This window comes from Erinaceus europaeus, chromosome 12 (genome assembly GCF_950295315.1).
Source record: "Erinaceus europaeus chromosome 12, mEriEur2.1, whole genome shotgun sequence".
In the NCBI taxonomy this organism is placed as follows: Eukaryota; Metazoa; Chordata; class Mammalia; order Eulipotyphla; family Erinaceidae; genus Erinaceus; species Erinaceus europaeus.
Window position 1 is genome coordinate 73,993,274 of NC_080173.1, and position 18,806 is coordinate 74,012,079.

Below are 18,806 nucleotides of genomic sequence, written 5' to 3' on the forward strand. Positions count from 1 at the left end.
CCAGCTACTGTGTCTGCAGCAGGAAGGGCTACATTTCTTTTCTTTTCTTTTTTTTTAAATATTTATTTTATTTATTTATTCCCTTTTGTTGCCTCTGTTGTTTTATTGTTGTAGTTATTGTTGTCATAGTTGTTGGGTAGGACAGAGAGAAATGGAGAGAGGTGGGGAAGACAGAGACAGGAAGAGAAAGACAGACACCTGCAGACCTGCTTCACCGCCTGTGAAGCGACTCCCCTGCAGGTGGGGAGTCAGGGCTCGAACCGGGATCCTCATGCCGGTCCTTGTGCTTTGCGCCACCTGTGCTTAACCTGCTGTGCTACAGCCCGACTCCCAAGGGCTATATTTCTTAGTTGATGGTGAAAAATAAACAAAACTCCTTTGAGGAACATTCTATTTGAGGCAAATCTAAAGGACTTCAAGAATAAAGGGGAGATATAATTCAGACTTTATAAGGTGGTTAGCATACAATAGGTGATCATGTGTAGTAGAAGAGATTTTTTCTTTTGAATATTGTGTGATTAGAAGCTAGGCAGTGTTGCACCTAACTGAACACATTGCATTACCTGGATTTGGGCCCCCGGTTCCCACCTGCAAGGGAAGCTCCACTTTCCAGACTACTCGAACTGTAGGACCTTATACATAGAAGATCTGTATTCTACCACTAAAGCTTCTTCTTCAACTAGAGTTTTTTTTTTTTTTTAAATTAATTAATTATTTTTGTTAGAAGATAAATAGAAAGAAAGGCCTCAATTTCTGTCTCTATCTTAAATAAATTTGAAAAACTATTGACTATTTAAAAAATTTTTTCTTGCATGACTTTGTTTTTCTGAATGAAATCTTAAGTTTATCGATTGTAGCTTTATGGATTATGGCAGCCAAATGGGAAATGGAAGATCGCTTATCTTCTGAAAGTGCAAGACAACTATTCCTTCGGGCTCTGCGTTTCCATCCGGAGTGCCAGAAACTTTACCAGGAAGTGAGTAGCTGTGCACTTAAAATGAGGAGTGATGTGATCAAACTGGAGATCTCTTTAATACAAGTCTTATGTCTACCTTCCTTTTTTAAAAAATAAAGCTCCAGGGGTCGGGCAGTAGCGCAGCAGGTTAAGCAAACATGGTACAAAGTGCGGGAACCGGCGTTAAGGATCCCTGTTTGAGCCCCCAGTTCCCCACCTGCAGTGGGGTCGCTTCACAGGCGGTGAAGGAGGTCTGCAGGTGTCTTTCTCTCCCCCCCTCTCTCCCGTCCTCTTTCAATTTCTCTCTGTCCTATCCAACAACAACAATGGCAACAATAATGACAACAACAACAAAAAAAAAATGGAGCATTTCTCAGCTCTGGCTTATGGTTGTGCTGGGGGTTGAACTTCAGACCTCTGAGCTTCAAGCCTCCAGGGTTATTGCTGAGACTCTGTGCCAGCAGTCAATCCACTGCTCCTGGAGGCCATTTTTCCCTTTTGTTGCCCTTGTTGTTTATTGTTGTTGTTATTATTACTGTTGCTATTGCTGTCAGTTGGATAGGACAGAGAGAAATCGAAAGGAATGGTGGACAGAGGGGGAGAGAAAGATAGACACCTGCAGGCCTGCTTAACCGCTTGTGAAGCGATCCCCCTGCAGGCAGGGAGCTGGGGGCTTGTGCTTTGTGTGTGCACTTAACCTGCTGTGCGACTGCCTGACCCCCAAGCCTGTGTTATTTATTTATTTATTTATTCCCTTTTGTTGCCTCTGTTGTTTTATTGTTGTAGTTATTATTGATGTCATTGTTGGATATGACAGAGAGAAATGGAGAGAGGAGGGGAAGACAGAGAGGGGGAGAGAAAGATAGACAACTGCAGACCTGCTTCACCGCATGTGAAGCGACTCCCCTGCAGGTGGGGAGCTGGGGACTCGAACTGGGATCCTTACGCCGGTCCTTATGCTTTGCGCCACGTGCACTTAACCTGCTGCGCTATTGCCCGACTCCCCCTGCCCCGTTTTTTATTTTTTTATGTGGTGCTGGGGAGCAAACCCAGGACCTCAAACATGCATAACACTACCGAGTAACTGACGGGAATAGAATAAAAGGGGGCAGGCCGGGTGGTGGCACACATAGTACTATGTGCTAGGACCCAGGTTTGAGCCCCTGTTCCCCACCTGTAGCAGGGATGCTTCACGATCGGTGTCTGTAGGTGTCTATCATTCTCCCTCTTCTCTCTCAATTTCTCTATCCTAACCAATAAAATGGGGGGAGTGCCTTCTGGGAGTGGTGGCTCTGTAGTGCTGGCAGTGAGTCCCAGTGATAACCCTGGAGGCAAAGAACAAAGAAAAAAGAAAAATTAAAAAAAAAAATCTTTTTTGAGAGTAAGAGACAGGAAGGAGAGATGCCACAGCAATTCTTTATGCCCCATTAGGTTCCCCATGTCCATGGTGCTCCTGTGTTCCAGGACCTCACATATTCTATATTTGCACTCTGGTTGAACTTATTCTTATAAAAATAATTAGATTTTGTTTATTAAAATAGTTCAGAGAAAATATTTCTGTGGAGAAAAATAACAAAAAGTGCTTGTAATCTCATCACTCAAAACCTTTCATTATTAGACAAAAAGTTCATGTACTTTTTACTTGCAATAAGGATATTATAACTTGTTTGTTGCTTTTCTTTGCCAATTTAGGGCTACACTGTTTTTTTTTTTTTTAAGTTTTTATTTATTAATGAGAAAGATGGAGGAGAGGAAGAGAGAGAATCCAGACATCACTCTGGTACATGTGCTGCTGGGGATTGAACTCCAGATTTCATGCTTGACAGTCTAAGGCTTTATCTACTGCATGAGCTTTCGGACCACTAACCTGAGTTAGTTTATAGTTTTGTTTTTTTTTCCCAGCTGCAAACAAAGGGTTATTAGTGATAAAAACATTTTTAATGCTTTTTATTTGTATTCAAATCACTTTTCATAAAAGTGTCAAATAGTCTCCATACCATGCTAGTGTCAGCTAGTTTCATAACAGAATGAAACATTGCACTTTTCCAGATATAATCATTTATAAGTTAAAATGGCAGGTATAATGATGAAGTAGTGGAGAGAGACACAGGAGCACCTAAGCAGCCTTTATGTTTTTAGTTGTTTGTTGTTGTTTTTTTAACCAGAGTTCTACTCAGCATTGGTTGTGCTGGGAGTTGAATGTGGGGACTTTAGTATCTGAGGTCTGGAAGCTTTTTGCATAACCATTATGCCCATTGTTTTTTATAACCATTGTTTTTGTTTTGTTTTGTTATGCAATGCCAAAGATTAGGCCCAGAGTCTCACCCATGAAAAACACCAACTATACTGCTCAGCTATCTCCTTGTTGCATATATGTATGTATATAATGTTATACAAAAGGAAACATACATATAGATTATCAGTTCATTATTTCTTTTCCATAGTATTTTAGGATGGAGCTGATGCATGCTGAGAAATTGAGAAAGGAAAAAGAAGAATTTGAAAAAGCCAAGATGGATGTGGTAAGATTGTTATATATTGCCACTAAAATGTTTTTTTTTTGCCTTTTTTGATAGGACAGAGAGAAATTGAGAAGGAGGTTGGATAGGGAGAGAGAAAAAGAGACCCCTTTAGCACTGTTTCACTGCTCATGAACCTTTCCCCATTGTAGGTGAAGACTGGGGGCTTGAACCCCAGTCATTGCATGTGGTAATGTGTGTGCTCAACCAGGTGTTCCACCACTCAGTCCCCATTGTATAATGTTTTCAGTAGCTGTTAGGAACAGAAAGAGGAACACCAATAGAAGTTGGGTGGTCCGGGAGGTGGTGCAGTGTTAAAACTTTGGACTCTCATGCATGAGGTCCTGAGTTCGATCCCTGGCAACACATGTGCCAGAGTGATGTCTTTCTCCTCCTATCTACCTCATTAATAAATAATAAAATCTTTAAAAAAAATATAACTTGGACTGGGTTTGGTATATTCCACCAAAGCAAAGGACACTGGGGGATAGGAGAGGGCGTTCAAGTCCACCAGGTGCATGATAGTGGAGATGGACCTAGTCTGGGGTGGGGGCGCTGAGGATGTTTTTACAGAAAATAGAAAATTTTATTGGGGAAACAAAACAGAGGGAGAGAAGCTCCTGAGAGCTACTACTCTGCATGTTGACCTGGGCAGACAGAGTGAGCCACGCCCACAGGTTTAGCTTATAACACCCAAGCCCTGCCTCTACTTCTCCAAACTACACCTGTCACCACTCCCATTTGCTGGGCAGCAGTTTGCTTCCCAGTTGTGTCTGGGGAATATGTATTTCAGTGTGGTGCAGCAGTGTCTGTGTCCCCTTAGGTACTTCCTGTCCCTCAATAATATGTGTCCTCTTTCTCTCATTTTCTTTTCCCTGCGTCTCTTTCATTAAAATAAAAAAAAAAATTAATGACATTAAGAAAAAAATCCAATTTAATGTCATATTTTAAAACTTATGAGGAATCTAGAGTTGATTTAATTAAATGAGATTAGTTATAAACATGTATTATTTCTTTTTTACCAGAGCTCTGTTCAGCTCTAGTTTATGGTGATGTGCAGGATTAAACTTGAGACATTGGAGCCTCAAACATTAGAGTCTTTGCATAACCATTAGGTTATTTCCCCTACAACATCCATTATTTATTTACTTAATTTTAAAAAATATTTATTTATTCCCTTTTGTTGTCCTTGTTTTTTGTTGTTGTAGTTATTATTGTCGTCCTCATTGTTGGATAGGACAGAGAGAAATGGAGAGAGGAGGGGAAGATGGGGAAAAAAGATAGACACCTGCATACCTGCTTCACTGCTTATGAAGCGACTCCCCTGCAGGTGGGGAGCTCAAGGACTGATGTAAGGGTCCCAGTTGGAGTCCCCTGACCCAAGTTAAAGCCTCTGGTTCCTACTTGCAGAGAGACAGCTTCCTGAGCAGTGAAGCAGGTACTGCAGGTGTCTCTCAGTCTTTCTCCTTCTACCACCCCTCCTCTCTCAATTTCTCCATTTCTCCCTATCCTATCAGAGAGGAAAAGAAACAAAAAAGAACCAAGGCTGTCAGGAGCAGTGAGCAGTGGATTTGTAGTGTCTGTCTGTGTTGAGCCCCAGCGAGATGACCCTGGAGTCAAAACAAACAAAAATACTTGACCCTTTTTGGTGTAATTGGAGAGGGAGGCGTAACCCATGAGATTTATTAGTTAAGAGTCAGAGAGCGAATGAGAGAGACCACAGCATTAGCTTCCTTCAGTGTGCAGTGGGTGGGGCCGGGAGGGTGGGGAAGCAGGCTTGAACCTCAGTTACACACATGGCCATTATCACAGTGCTGTTCAACTCATTTATGATGGTGCTGGGGATTGATTCTGGGCCTCAAAAGCCTCAGGTCTGAAAGTCTTGCATAAACCACAGCCTTTGAGCCATGTGAGTAAGGAAACTGGCCCAGACAAAAATTTGATATACCAGAAGTCATTTGTCACAGATCGTCTAGGACTGTTCATTTTAAAACTAGTGATATTTCTATTTACTGTTAGCATCTGTTAAATTATGTTTAATATGACACCCTTTAGGCAAATCTTGATTATCCTGAGGAAATCCTGACAGGTGCATTGGCTCGAATCATCTACAAAAATTCTATAAGCAAAATTAAAGGTAGGTATCTTGGTAAAATATATTTATAGTGGGAAAGTGCAAAATTTTGAGGGAGACCTTTAGCATATTTGAAAATTTCTATTAGTATTTTTATAGGAATAGTTTTTGTAGACATAGAGTCTTTTACTATTCGTTCTAGAAAAGGCATATTTTTCTGTAGGATATAATTGAACATTTCATTAAGTCTTTTTTTTAAAGTTTAATTGTTTTAATTCTTTTTAAAAATATTTTTTTATTATATATATACATTTTTAAAAAACTTATTTTATTTTATTTTATTTATTTATTCCCTTTTGTTGCCCTTGTTGTTTTATTGCTGTAGTTATTATTGATGTTGTCGTTGTTGGATAGGACAGAGAGAAATGGAGAGAGGAGGGGAAGACAGAGGGGGAGAGAAAGACAGACACCTGCAGACCTGCTTCACTTCCTGTGAAGGGACCTGCCTGCAGGTGGGGAGCCGGGGGCTCGAACCGGGATCCTGACACCGGTCCTTGAGCTTAGCGCCACCTGCGCTTAACCCGCTGTGCTACAGCCCGACTCCCTGTTTATTATATTTTTGAGAGAGATTCAGAGAGAGAAACACCAGAGAACTGCCCAGCTCTGTCTTATGGTGGTGCGGGGGATTGAACCTGGGACTTCGGAGCCTCAGGCATGAGAGTCTTTGCATAACCATTATGCAGTCTACCCTGCCCTCACTAAGTCTTTTAAAAATTATTTTCATTATTATTATTTTTAACCAGAGCATTGTTCAGCTCTGGCTTATGGTGGTGCCAGGGATTGAACCTGGGACTTTGGAACCTCAGGCATGAGAGTCTATTTGCATAACCATTATGCTATCTACCCTCCGCCTCCTCACTAAGTCTTTATCAAATACTAAATTCATGTGTGGAGTGGAGAAGGAATAGTTGATATAGTATATTTCTTTGTTTCTGTAATACTAAAATACTAATGGGTTTGCTATGTCTAAAGGCATAAATGGGGTTGGGTGGTAGCGCAGGCAGTTAAGCGCACGTAGCGCAAAGTGCAAGGACCCGAGTAAGGATCCTGGTTTGAGCCTCTGGCTCCCCACCTGCAGGGGAGTCACTTCACAGGCAGTGAAACGGTCTGCAGGTGTCTATCTTTCTCTCCCCCTCTCTGTCTTCCCCTCCTCTCTCCATTTCTCTTTGTCCTATCCAACAACGAATGACATCAACAACAACAATAATAGCGACAGCAAGGCTACCACAACAAAGGCAATAAAAAGGGGAAAAAATGGCCTCCAGGAGCAGTGGATTCATGGTGCAGGCGCAGAGACCCAGCAATAACCCTGGAGGCAAATAAATAAATAAATAAAATAAAGGCATAAACAAGTGAATTTTTTGGTTTTATTTCCCAATTAAAACAAATAAAAACCTAGCTTCAGTATAACAAAACCATACCTGTGTTTTACTTTTAGGTGCAGAATTTCATTTGTCGTTGCTTTCAATTGCACAACTATTTGATTTTGCCAAAGATCTGCAAAAAGAAATTTATGATGAGTAAGTAAAACAGTGGAAAAGTAAAGTTACTGTTTCTGATCTTGTGGTAAGGAATCTGAAGTTGGATATTTAAAAAGGGAGAAAGAAGATCTATATTTACTCCTTAGATAAAAGCTGACTTTTAGGCCCATTGTGTTGTACAAAAATCTTTGGGAAGTTGGTTGATTCAGCTGCTGGCTTCCTGTGGACCATAGTCTTATCTTTATTCAGTAACAAACATTTTACAGTATATATAACAATTCATATTCTGACTTTGTCATGCCCTCTATGAAGTAAGATTTGTGTTCATGTCATGTTAAGTGAGATAAGCCAGAAAGAGAAGGATGAATGATTATGGGATGATCTCGCTCATAGACAGAAGTTGAAAAATAAGAACAGAAGGAAAACACTAAGCAAAACTTGGGCTGGAGTTGGTGTATTGTACCAAAGTAAAAGACTCTGGGCTGGGGTGGGGGAGGTTTCAGGTCCTGGAACGTGATAGGAGAGGAACTAGGGGAGATAAGAGTGTTATGTGGAATACTTAGAAATGTTACACATGTACAGACTGATTTTTTTTCTTCCTATTTTGTTGCCCTTGTTTTCTTATTGTTGTAGTTATTATTGTTCTTATTGATGTTGTCGTTGTTGGATAGGACAGAGAGAAATGGAGAGAGGAGGTGAAGACAGAGAGGGGGAGAGAAATATAGACACCTGCAGACCTGCTTCACTGCTTGCTTGTGAAGCGACTCCCCTGCAGGTGGGGAGCTGGGGGCTTAAACCAGGATCCTCGTTCTGGTTTTTGCGCTTGGTGCCATGTGCGCTTACCCTACTGCACTACCTACCGCCCGACTCCCCTTAACTCTGATGTTTTACCATATGTTTCTTTTTAAAATTTTTATTAGTGATAAAATATTCTAGGAATTTTTTTAAAACATTTTTTTATTGCTGCGGTTTGCTGCCTACACTATAAATTGACTGTTCCTGGAGCCATTTTTTCCATTTCTTCTTCATTCAATAGAAGAGAGAAATTGAGAGGGAAGAGGGAGACATCTGCATACTTGCTCACTGCTCGTGAAGCTTTCTCCTTGCAGATTAGGAGTGGGGGCTTAAACCTGGGTCCTTACATATGCATAGCAGGGTGTGCACTTAACCACATGTGCCACCACTAGGCCCACAGTAGAGCAATGTTGAGTTCTGTATTATGGTGGTACAGAAGATTGAATATGTGATGTCTGGTGGTTTGGGCATGAATTCTTTTGCATAACCACTGTGCTATTTCCCTGGCTCTATGGGAACATTTCTTTTTGGAGCATAAAAAAACTATTTTTTTGGTGGTCCGGGAGGGGGCTCAGTGGATAAGGCATTGGACTCTCCAGCATAAGATCCTGAGTTCAATCCCCGGCAGCACATGTACCATAGTGATGTCTGGTTCTTTCTCTCCTATCATTTCTCATGAATAAATAAATAAAACATTTTTTAAAAAAGAGCTATTTCTTTGGTACTCAGACTTAGTTATAATGTCATAGACCTGATGGTAGCAACCTGTATTTTACAGCCTTCAGACTTTACATACAGATGATCCCTTTACTTGGGACTATGTGGCTCGGCGAGAATTAGAGATTGAGTCTCAGGCAGCAGGTGAGCAGCCTACAGCAAAACAAGCCAAAGCAGTGGAGTTGTGTCGGAGAGAAGAAAGATGCTGTGCCGTGTATGAAGAGGCAGTGAAGACTCTCTCCACAGGTGAACCTATAGTGTGGTACAGAAGTAATAGTATTCATAATTGTAAAACTGAAGTGCCCGTAGCTAGAATTACTATCAGGAATCTGTCTTCTAGTACTATCTATAAAGTGCTAGACTTTCCTTACTTGTTATTTTTCTGGTGTTGCATTTATAATCTCCTTTGATAGCATTTATGTTAATTTTATTTGGGCAGGATAATAATTCAGAAGATGATTTTTTTTTCTTTTTTTTTTTTTAATTTAAGAAAGGATTAATTAACAAAACCATAGGATAGGAGGGGTACAACTCCACACAATTCCCATCGCCCAATCTCCATATCCCACCCCCTCCCCTGATAGCTTTCCCATTCTCTATCCCTCTGGGAGCATGGACCCAGGGTCATTGTGGGTTGCAGAAGGTAGAAGGTCTGGCTTCTGTAATTGCTTCCCCGCTGAACATGGGCGTTGACTGGTCGGTCCATACTCCCAGTCTGCCTCTCTCTTTCCCTAGTAGGGTGGGTCTCTGGGGAAGCTGAGCTCCAGGACACATTGGTGGGGTCTTCAATCCAGGGAAGTCTGGCCGGCATCCTGATGACACCTGGAACCTGGTGACTGAAAAGAGAGTTAACATACAAAGCCAAACAAATTGTTGAGCAATCCTGGACCCAAAGCTTGGAAAAGTGGAGAGGAAGTATTAGGGAGGTACTCACTGCAAACTCTAGTGTACTTCTGCTTTCTTACTTTGGTGCCATACTCCAAACTCAGTCAATTTCTGCTTTGCGTTTCTACTTCTTTTTTTTTTTTTTACATGCATAACATTTATGTTGATTTTATTTGGGCAGGATAATAATTCAGAAGATGATTTAAAAAAATTTTTTTTTTGTATTTTCCCTTTTGTTGACCTTATTTTTATTGTTGTAGTTGTTATTGATATCGTTAGATAGGACAGAGAGAAATGGAGAGAGGAGGGGAAGACAGGGGGAGAGAAAGATAGACACCTGCAGACCTGCTTCACCACCTGTGAAGCGACTCCCCTACAAGTGGGGAGCCGGGGGCTCGAACCAGGGTCCTTATACCAGTCCTTGCACTTAGCAACGCGTGTGCTTAACTTGCTCCGCTACCGCCCGACTACCAATGATTTATCTTTATATAATTGTTTTGTTAGGGAAGTAATGATTACAAGCTTCATTACCTTTTGATACAGATTTTTAAAAATTATTTATTTGATAGGACAGAGAAATTGAGAGGGGAGGAGGAAAGATAGAGTGGGAGAGAGAGACATCTGTAGCACTGGTTAACCAAAGAATGACTTGGAGAAGCTTCAGCCCTGCAAGTTGTTACTGGAGGCTTAAACATGGGGCCTTACACAGGGTAACATGTGCTCTCAACCAGATGTACCACTGCCTGGCCCCAATACAGGTTTTTTTTTTTTTTTTTGCCTCCAGGGTTATTGCTGGTTCTTAGTGCCTGCACCATGAATCCACTGCTCCTGGAGGCTATTTTCCCCCTTTTGTTGCCCTTGTTTATCGTCATCGTTATTGTTGTTATTGATGTTGTTGGATAGGACAGAGATAAATCGAGAGAGGATGGGAAGAGAGAAAGATAGATAGATTTGCTTCACTACCTGTGAAGCAACCCCCCTGCAGGTAGGGAGCCAGGGGCTTGAACCAGGATCCTTATACTGGTCCGCGCTTTGTACCATGTGTGCGTAACCCACTGTGCTTCTGCCTGGCTCCCCAGATTTTTTTTTTATGCCTCCAGGATTATCATTGGGGTTTGGTGCCTGTGCTACAAATCCACTGCTCCTGGAGGCTATTTTCTCCATTTTGTTCCCCTTGTTGTTATTGTTGCCATTGCTGTTGTTGAGTAGGACAGAAAGGAGGGGAAGACAGAGGGAAGAAAGATAGACACCTGCAGACCTGTTTCACCACCCGTGAAGCAACCCCTCTGCAGGTGGGGAGCCAGGGGCTCAAACCAGGATCCTTAACACTGGTTCTCGTGCTTCGTGCCATGTGCGCTTAACCCACTGTGCTACCGCCTGGCCTCTGATTTTTTTTTTTTTAAAGTTTTTGAAACAGCACTGCTCAACTTTGGCATGTGGTCATGTTGGGGATTGATCCTGGGATTTCACAACCTGAGGCACAGAAGTCTTCTGCACAACTATTATGCTGTCCCCACAGTATCCCTTTAAATTTTTTTTAAATGTTTTATTTATATGTTTATTGGGTAGAGACATAAATTGAGAAGAGGTAGAGGAGAGAAACACCTACAGCACTGCTTCATTGCTCATGAAATTTGCCCTTGTAAGTAGTGACCAGGGGCTTGAATCTGCGTCCTTGTGCATGGCCCTTTTGATATAGTTCTTTTTTTTCTGATTTTTTTTTATTGGGGAATTAATGTTTTACATTCAACAGTAAGCACAATAGTTTGTACATGCATAACATTTCCCAGTTTCCCATATAACAGTACAACCCCCACTAGGTCCTCTGAATCCTTCTGATACAGTTTTTTAAAAAAATTTTTATTTTTATTTATTTTCCCCTTTTTTGTTGCCCTTGTTTTTTATTGTTGTAGTTATTGTTGTTCTTAGATAGGACAGAGAGAAATAGAGAGAGGAGGGGAAGACAAGGGGGGAGAGAAAGATAGACACCTACAGACCTACTTCACCGCTTGTGAAGCAACTCCTGGATCCTTAGGCCAGTCCTTGTGCTTTATGCCACATGTGCTTAACCTGCTGCGCTACCACCCGACTCCCTTGATAGTTTCAGTTAGACCTTTTTTTTTTTTTTTCTTATAAATGAGAGAGAGTGGCTCTCAGACAGCATGTACCTAGGGGTCAAACCCAAGGCTTCATATAGGAACATAGGCATTCTACTGCTGAGCCACCTACCTGGCTCCATCTTTACTTTTTTTTTTCCTTATTGAAGTATCATTGCTTCAGACTTGAGTTTTTCAGATATGAGACTATGAAGAGAGAGAAAGTGGCCACAACATTCTGGGGGTGTGGGGGAGGCATTAACCTGGGTTAAGTTTAGGCAAAATTGGAGCCTTCTCAGACAACTGTTTCTTAGCCTGACCACACCCCCATTTTACTTTTAAGTTTTGTACCTTTGGATTACAAGGTTTGGCAGGGCATATGTGTGTGTGTGTGTGTGTGTGTGTGTGTGTGTGTAGATGGCTTTCTTTTTTTGCCTCCAGGATTATTGCTGGGGCTAGGTGCCTGCACTAGGAATCCACTGCTCCTGGAGGCCTTCTTTTTTTCCGTTGTTGTTACTATTGGATAGGACAGAGAAATGGAGAGAGATGGGGAAGACAGAGAAAGGGAAAGAAAGATAGACACCTGCAGACCTGCTTCACCACTTGCAAAGTGACCCCCTGCAGGTGGGGAGTGGGGACTTGAACTGGGATCCTTGTGTAGGTCCTTGTGATTTGCATGCTGTGCTTAACCCAGTACGTCACTGCCCTATATATGGCTTTCTTTTCATTCAGTGCTGGGGAGAGTTAGAGAGCTAGTGCACTCCTATGGCACATATAATGCCAACACCTTAGCCACTGTGCTACCTCCTAGTCCACTTTCTTTAAAAAAACAACTTTAAAAAAAAATTTTTTTATTTAAGAAAGGATTAATTAACAAAACCATAGGGTAGGAGGGGTACAACTCCACACAATTCCCACCGCCCAATCTCCATATCCCACCCCCTCCCCTGATAGCTTTCCTTTTCTCTATCCCTCTGGGAGCATGGACCCAGGGTCATTGAGGGTTGCAGAAGGTGGAAGGTCTGGCTTCTGTAATTGCTTCCCCGCTGAACATGGGCGTTGACTGGTCGGTCCATACTCCCAGTCTGCCTCTCTCTTTCCCTAGTAGGGTGGGTCTCTGGGGAAGCTGAGCTCCAGGACACATTGGTGGGGTCTTCAATCTAGGGAAGTCTGGCCGGCATCCTGATGACACCTGGAACCTGGTGACTGAAAAGAGAGTTAACATACAAAGCCAAACAAATTGTTGAGCAATCCTGGACCCAAAGCTTGGAAAAGTGGAGAGGAAGTATTAGGGAGGTACTCACTGCAAACTCTAGTGTACTTCTGCTTTCTTACTTTGGTGCCATACTCCAAACTCAGTCAATTTCTGCTTTGCGTTTCTACTTCTTCTTCTTTTTTTTTTTTTTACATGCATAACATTCCCCAGATTCCCATTTAACAATACAACCCCCACTATTTAATTCATCATTTTTCATGGACCTGTATTCTCCCCACCCACCCACCCACCCCAGAGTCTTTTACTTTGGTGTAATACTCCAATTCCATTTCAGGTTCGACTTGTGTTTTCTTTTCTAATAAAAAAACAACTTTTTAATGTCTACTTTATTATTTAAATCACAAGAGAGTTTTTTTTTTTTTTTTTTTTTGCCTCCAGGGTTATTGCTGGGGCTTGGCGCCTGCACCACAAATCCACTGCTCCTGAAGGTCACCTTTTCCCTTTAGTTAGCCTTGTTGCCTATCGTTGTTGTTAATATTATTGTTGTCGTTGTTGTTGGATAGGACAGAGAGAAATGGAGAGAGGAGGGGAACACAGAGAGGGAGAGAGAAAGACAAGACACCTGCAGACCTGCTTCACCACCTGTGAAGCGACTCTGCAGGTGGGGAGCCGGGGGCTCGAACCGGGGTCCTTACGTGTGCTTAACCCGCCGCACTACTGCCTGACCCCCACAAGAGAGAGTTTTATGTGTAAGAGAAAGAAAAAAATTCAGACCACCAGTCTGGCACATAATGGTTTGGGGTCAAATAAGGAGTCTCAGTTATGAAATTCCTGTGCTTTAACAGCTGAGCTGTATCCCTGGTCTAAGACTCATTTCCCTTTCCCTCTTTTTCTTTCCTCCTTTCTAATTGTAGAATTTAATGAATTTTCCTCTTGTGTTTTAAGCTACCAGAACATAGGCTTCCCCAACAACTTTAGTTTTTCCGCTTATCTCTGCTGAAGGATTTGACCATCTTGGTAACAGTGCTTTGAGAGCTTCCCCTTCCCCAGTACTTTATAGTTACCCAGTCAGGCCATATCAAGGACAGGAACAGCTCCAGCTTTTGGTAGTGTTTACCCATGTCTGCTCACCAAGGTCCACTATTTATTATGGTTGACAGTTGGGCAGAAGCTCTGATTCTTTATTATTATTTTTTTAAATTTTATTTATTTTCCCTTTTGTTGCTCTTTTTTTTTTTTTTGATTGTTGTCGTAGTTATTATTGTTGTTATTGATGTCGTCGTTGCTGGATAGGAGATAAATGGAGAGAGATGGGGAAGACAGAGAGTGGGAGAGAAAGATAGACACCTACAGACTAGCTTCACTGCTTGTGAAGTGACTCCCCTGCAGGTGGGGAGCCGGGGGGCTCGAACCAGGATCCTTGTGCTTTGCACCACCTGCGCTTAACCTGCTGCGCTATCGCCAGACTCCTGTTCTGATTCTTTTTACTAGAACACTGCTCAGCTCTGGTTTATGGTAGTGCAGGGGATTGAACCTGGGACTTTGGAGCCTCAGGCATGAGAGTCTGTTTGCATAGCCATTATGCTATCTACCCTCTACTAGGAGGTCTGATTTTTTTTTTTAAATTTATTTCTTTATTGGGGAATTAATGTTTTACATTCAACAGTAAATACAATAGTTTGTACATGCATAATATTCCCCAGTTTCCCATTTAACAATACAACCCCCAAGGAGGTCTGATTCTTAAGTGATAATGCATCATACCAGATTTTCCCAGAGTAACCTGGGTGATATTTGTCAAAGTTGGTTCTGTGAGGATGTGTGCCACCAGCACTCTGTAGCCTTTTGTTTAATTCCAGAGCTTGCTGATGTGCCATGGCTGTGGCTCACGTGGCCCCCAAAGTTTCCCGGTCTTGCTCAATCTGGTTGGCATGTTAGCAGCCAAAGGGAAAGAGGATGGATATCTTCCCTCCCCAACCCCCCAAGCGGTGGTGAACCATGCGCTTCTGGGGAGGATGGATATCTTTTCATCATACTAGTTTAAACTCTTTTTAGAGGATCTTTTCCTTTCTGGGTGATGATTATTATTTTAAAGAAAATTGGTGATCTGATCAGATCATTTTTTTTTTTTTTTTTTACTTTAGAGGCTATGTGGAAGTGTTACATTATCTTTTGCTTGGAACGGTTTGCTAAGAAGACCAGTAGTAAGTTCCTCAGAGAGAAGGTAAGAACTTCAACATGATTACAGCGGCTGAAAAAAGTTTATGGTCTTCTGTAAGGACATGTCTCTTTTTGGAATTCTAACTTCATAATTGCTTTCTATTGTAAATGAGCTGTGACTCAGAAAGTCTAACTCTCTTTTGCTTTCTAGTAGGTTGTGAGACCTACTACCTGTTACTGGATGGTGCTTGTACATCCACTCATAAGTGAAACTTTCTTAGTTCCTTCTCAGTTTTCAGGAATATTGAAAACTGGTTTTATTCCTCTTTGAGGCCACAGACACCTGCTAAGGTTTTGTATTGAACTGAAGGATTCTTCTGATTTCAGAGACTGGAAAGAACCATGATTGCATTTAGGAAGGCACATGAACTCAAACTTTTACCAGAATTACAGTACAAGCAGTGGGTAAGGACATGCATTGCCATTTACATGTACTTAATTCCAGTTGCTTTGTGTTGCTGTCGGGAGAGAAAGCATGTGTTGAAGTATTTTTTCTTTCATTTTAAAAAAATATTTATTCCCATTTGTTGCCCTTGTTTTGTTGTTGTAGTTATTGTTATTATTAATGATGTTGTTGTTGCAGGTGGGGGGAGCCTGGGACTCAAACTGGGATCCTTACACTGGTCCTTGCGCTTTGCGCTATGTGTACTTAACTTGCTGCGCTACCGTCTGACTCGTGTTGTAGTTGTTTTTTTTTTAAGATTTTATTTTAATATTTTTAAAATTAATTTTATTTTTGAAAGAGATGCAAAGATAGAGACACACATAGAGAAACACCAGAGTGCTGCTTAGCTCTGACTTATGGTGGTGCGAAGGATTGAACCTCGGACTTAGGAGCCTCAGGCTTAAGAGTCTGTTTGCGTAACCATTATGCTGTCTCCCCCGCCCCATGTTGTAGTGTAGTCAGTATGACTAAGGCGGATTAATAGCTTAATATGGTAGATGTAGAATGTTTCTATATGGGGACTCGTACAGTAGTGCAGCAGGTTAAGTGCAGACCGGCATAAGGAGAGACACTTGCATGTTGTTGTGTGCCGCGGAGAAGAGAGAGAGGAGGTCCGGAGCGAAGAGGGAACACAAATCTTTATTTGCGCTGGCACCTCAGAGTTGGGTGCTAGAGAAGCAGGTTGGGCCATGTGGAGGTAGCGAAAATGGCTGCCTCACGCAGGAACTGCGTCTGAACACCGAAGTGAAGCGCTGGCAAGAGAACAAGAACGAGGTGTGGATGAAGAAGTGCTTTTATAGGAGCAGCGAATAGAAGTGCTTTTATAGGAGCAGCTTTCCCGAGAATGGGAAGGGGGAGGAGTAACCATAGCACTCCAGGATAGGATAATAACTCTCTTGAGAATGGGAGGGGGGAGGAGTGACCAAAGCACTCCAAATATGGGGGGGGGGAATAGACAATGCCCTGAGGGCACAACATGGCCGAAACAGGCGCTCAGAGAATGTCCCAACTCTCGCGGGAACTAGCAGTAGCCTGAGGGGACAACATGGCAGATGTGACTGCATCTGCACAATATCCCAGCACTTGCAGGCCTGCTTCACCACTGGCATATTATGTATGACATGGGCAGTCACCCAGGTGCACCATCAACTGGCCCCTCCTCTGTTACCTACTTATTTGGTCATATCTGTTAAAATAAAATTACCAAGTTTTGTTGTATTATTTTTACCCCTGCTTATTGTAGTCTTTGGGGTTAGAAGCAAGGAATAGAAGAGGAATTCCAAATTATTCACTTTATGCCTATTTGATAGTAAACTGTTATGTAGAAAATCAAATTAGGGCGAGGGAGGGGTAGATAGCATAATGGTTATGCAAAGAGACTCTCATGCCCGAGACTGCAAAGTGCTGGGTTCAATCCCTGCCCCACCATAAGCAATTTTTCCCTTAAATGAGGTCTTTACTTGTCTCCTTTTATTGGGTAATTTAGATTTCAGTTGTTAATGTTCTAATGGTCTTTTGTCTTACCTAGATCCAGCTGTTACTGCAGCATGACTTCTTAGAGGAGGCTTTGGAGGTAGCAGTAGCTGGGACCGAGTTATTTAGAGATTCTGTTATGATATGGCAGATGAAGTTGCAGGTGCTGATTGACTCAGAAAGCCCTGATGTAGGCATGCTTTTTGAAGAAGCTTTTGTGCACCTGAAAACCCAGGTATGTAAGTTGGCTTTTATTTTATTTGGGAAACCTAAATCTCATTTAGAATGCACTTGCATGATGAGAACTGGCCCTAAGTACACTTATGGTGATGAGTCAAGGGCCAAGAGTAGAAGAACTTACTTATACTTAATTTCTTACTTCTAATCCTTTATGTGGAAATTGACTACATTATATAAAAATTTCTATTCTCTTTAGGTATAAGTGAAGAATTTTAATAGAATACTATTAATTTCAAGGCTGAACTTAATTCTCATATTTAATCATACATATATTTCCAAGTTAAAGTTTTGCAGTGACTATTTTATATTAGTTGAAATGTGCTTTTTGTGTGTGTGGTCCGAACTAACATACTGCTCATGTGTATGCACCTCTGGTTCAGGAATAAAGATTAAACATTTCACCCTAGATTAGTACTTGTGTTACGGGTCTTAGACTGGAGGAACATGAGTTGGGTCTTTTTAACTATGGGCTGTCAATTTTTAATTAACTAGCAGGTCAGAACAGTGATAACTTGTGTCCTTGTACACTGTAACATGTCTGCTTTATGTAATGTGCCACCGGCTGGCCTCATAATGATGATAGCTGTAGGCAGTATTCTCTTACAGGAGGGAACTAGAATTAATAGCAGAGTTTTGTTTTGATGATTTGGTCAGAAGACTATTTTGATGGAGTCTGTGTTCTGGCATGCCATTCTTCTTGGGCATTGAAAGTTCTGTCACAGTGAGGACAGACTGGGAATGAATCCATACTTTATATATTGGCTTTCTTAGGAGGGACTGGCCTTTATAGTGATTAGTATTCAGAGAATAATGCTAGGGTGTCATTTTCTAACATCTTAAAATTATGATCAGGGCTGTCTTCCATTGTGGATTTCTTGGGCAGAGTGGAGTGAAAGTGCCAAAAGCAAAGAAGACACTGAACAAGTCTTTAAGGTATGGTTCCCTTAGTTTCATGGGTATGTTGTGAATGAACTGATGAGTCCAATAAAATGGCTAATTTTAGTGTTACTTTTATAGCAGATATTCCAAAAATGCTGTTAGTTGAGTGGTCTGACACGCTTTGGCAAAATTTACTGACTCTTGTATATTTTTTTCATACAGTTTCTTTTTTCTTTTGAATTGTAGAAAGCTCTCTTAACTGTCACGGGTGCTGACTCTGTTACTCTTAAGGAGAAGTATCTAGATTGGGCTTATCGAAGTGGTGGCTGCAAAAAGGCCAGAACTGTGTTTAAAAGGTACTCAAAAGTATTGTTACTATGAGTTTCTACCCTGTACTCTTATTATATATATCAAAGTCTTTGATTTTCTTACTATTATTATTTTTTTAGCAAACCACTGCTCAGCTTGGTGTGGGAATTGAACCTGGGATTTCTTTGCATAATCATCATGCTATCCCCTGCCCTTTCTATTTTTTTTAATCTTTATTAATTTATTGGATAGAGACAGTCAGAAATTAAGAGGAAGGGGGTGATAGAGAGGGCGAGAAGTAGATACCTGCAGTATTGCTTCCCTACTCAGGAATCTTTCCTCTTTCAGGTGGGGACTGAGGGCTTGAACCAGGTCCTTGCACATTGTAACATGTCCACTCATCCAGGTGTGCTACCACTTGGCCCCTTCAAGAAACTTTTGA

The 18,806-nt window shown here is 41.6% G+C and overlaps 1 protein-coding gene across 1 annotated transcript in view; it reads left to right on the forward strand.

The window, feature by feature from the left end:
• UTP6 (UTP6 small subunit processome component) overlaps nt 1–18,806 on the forward strand; it is a 43,156-nt gene that overhangs the window by 14,919 nt on the left and 9,431 nt on the right. The window contains exons 7-16 of the mRNA XM_007530813.3: nt 858–976; nt 3,400–3,477; nt 5,530–5,611; nt 7,047–7,128; nt 8,663–8,847; nt 14,943–15,022; nt 15,346–15,423; nt 16,992–17,171; nt 18,029–18,109; nt 18,302–18,411. Of these exons, the coding sequence (XP_007530875.1) occupies nt 858–976; nt 3,400–3,477; nt 5,530–5,611; nt 7,047–7,128; nt 8,663–8,847; nt 14,943–15,022; nt 15,346–15,423; nt 16,992–17,171; nt 18,029–18,109; nt 18,302–18,411 (1,075 nt within the window). The remainder of the gene's footprint in view (nt 1–857; nt 977–3,399; nt 3,478–5,529; nt 5,612–7,046; nt 7,129–8,662; nt 8,848–14,942; nt 15,023–15,345; nt 15,424–16,991; nt 17,172–18,028; nt 18,110–18,301; nt 18,412–18,806) is intronic.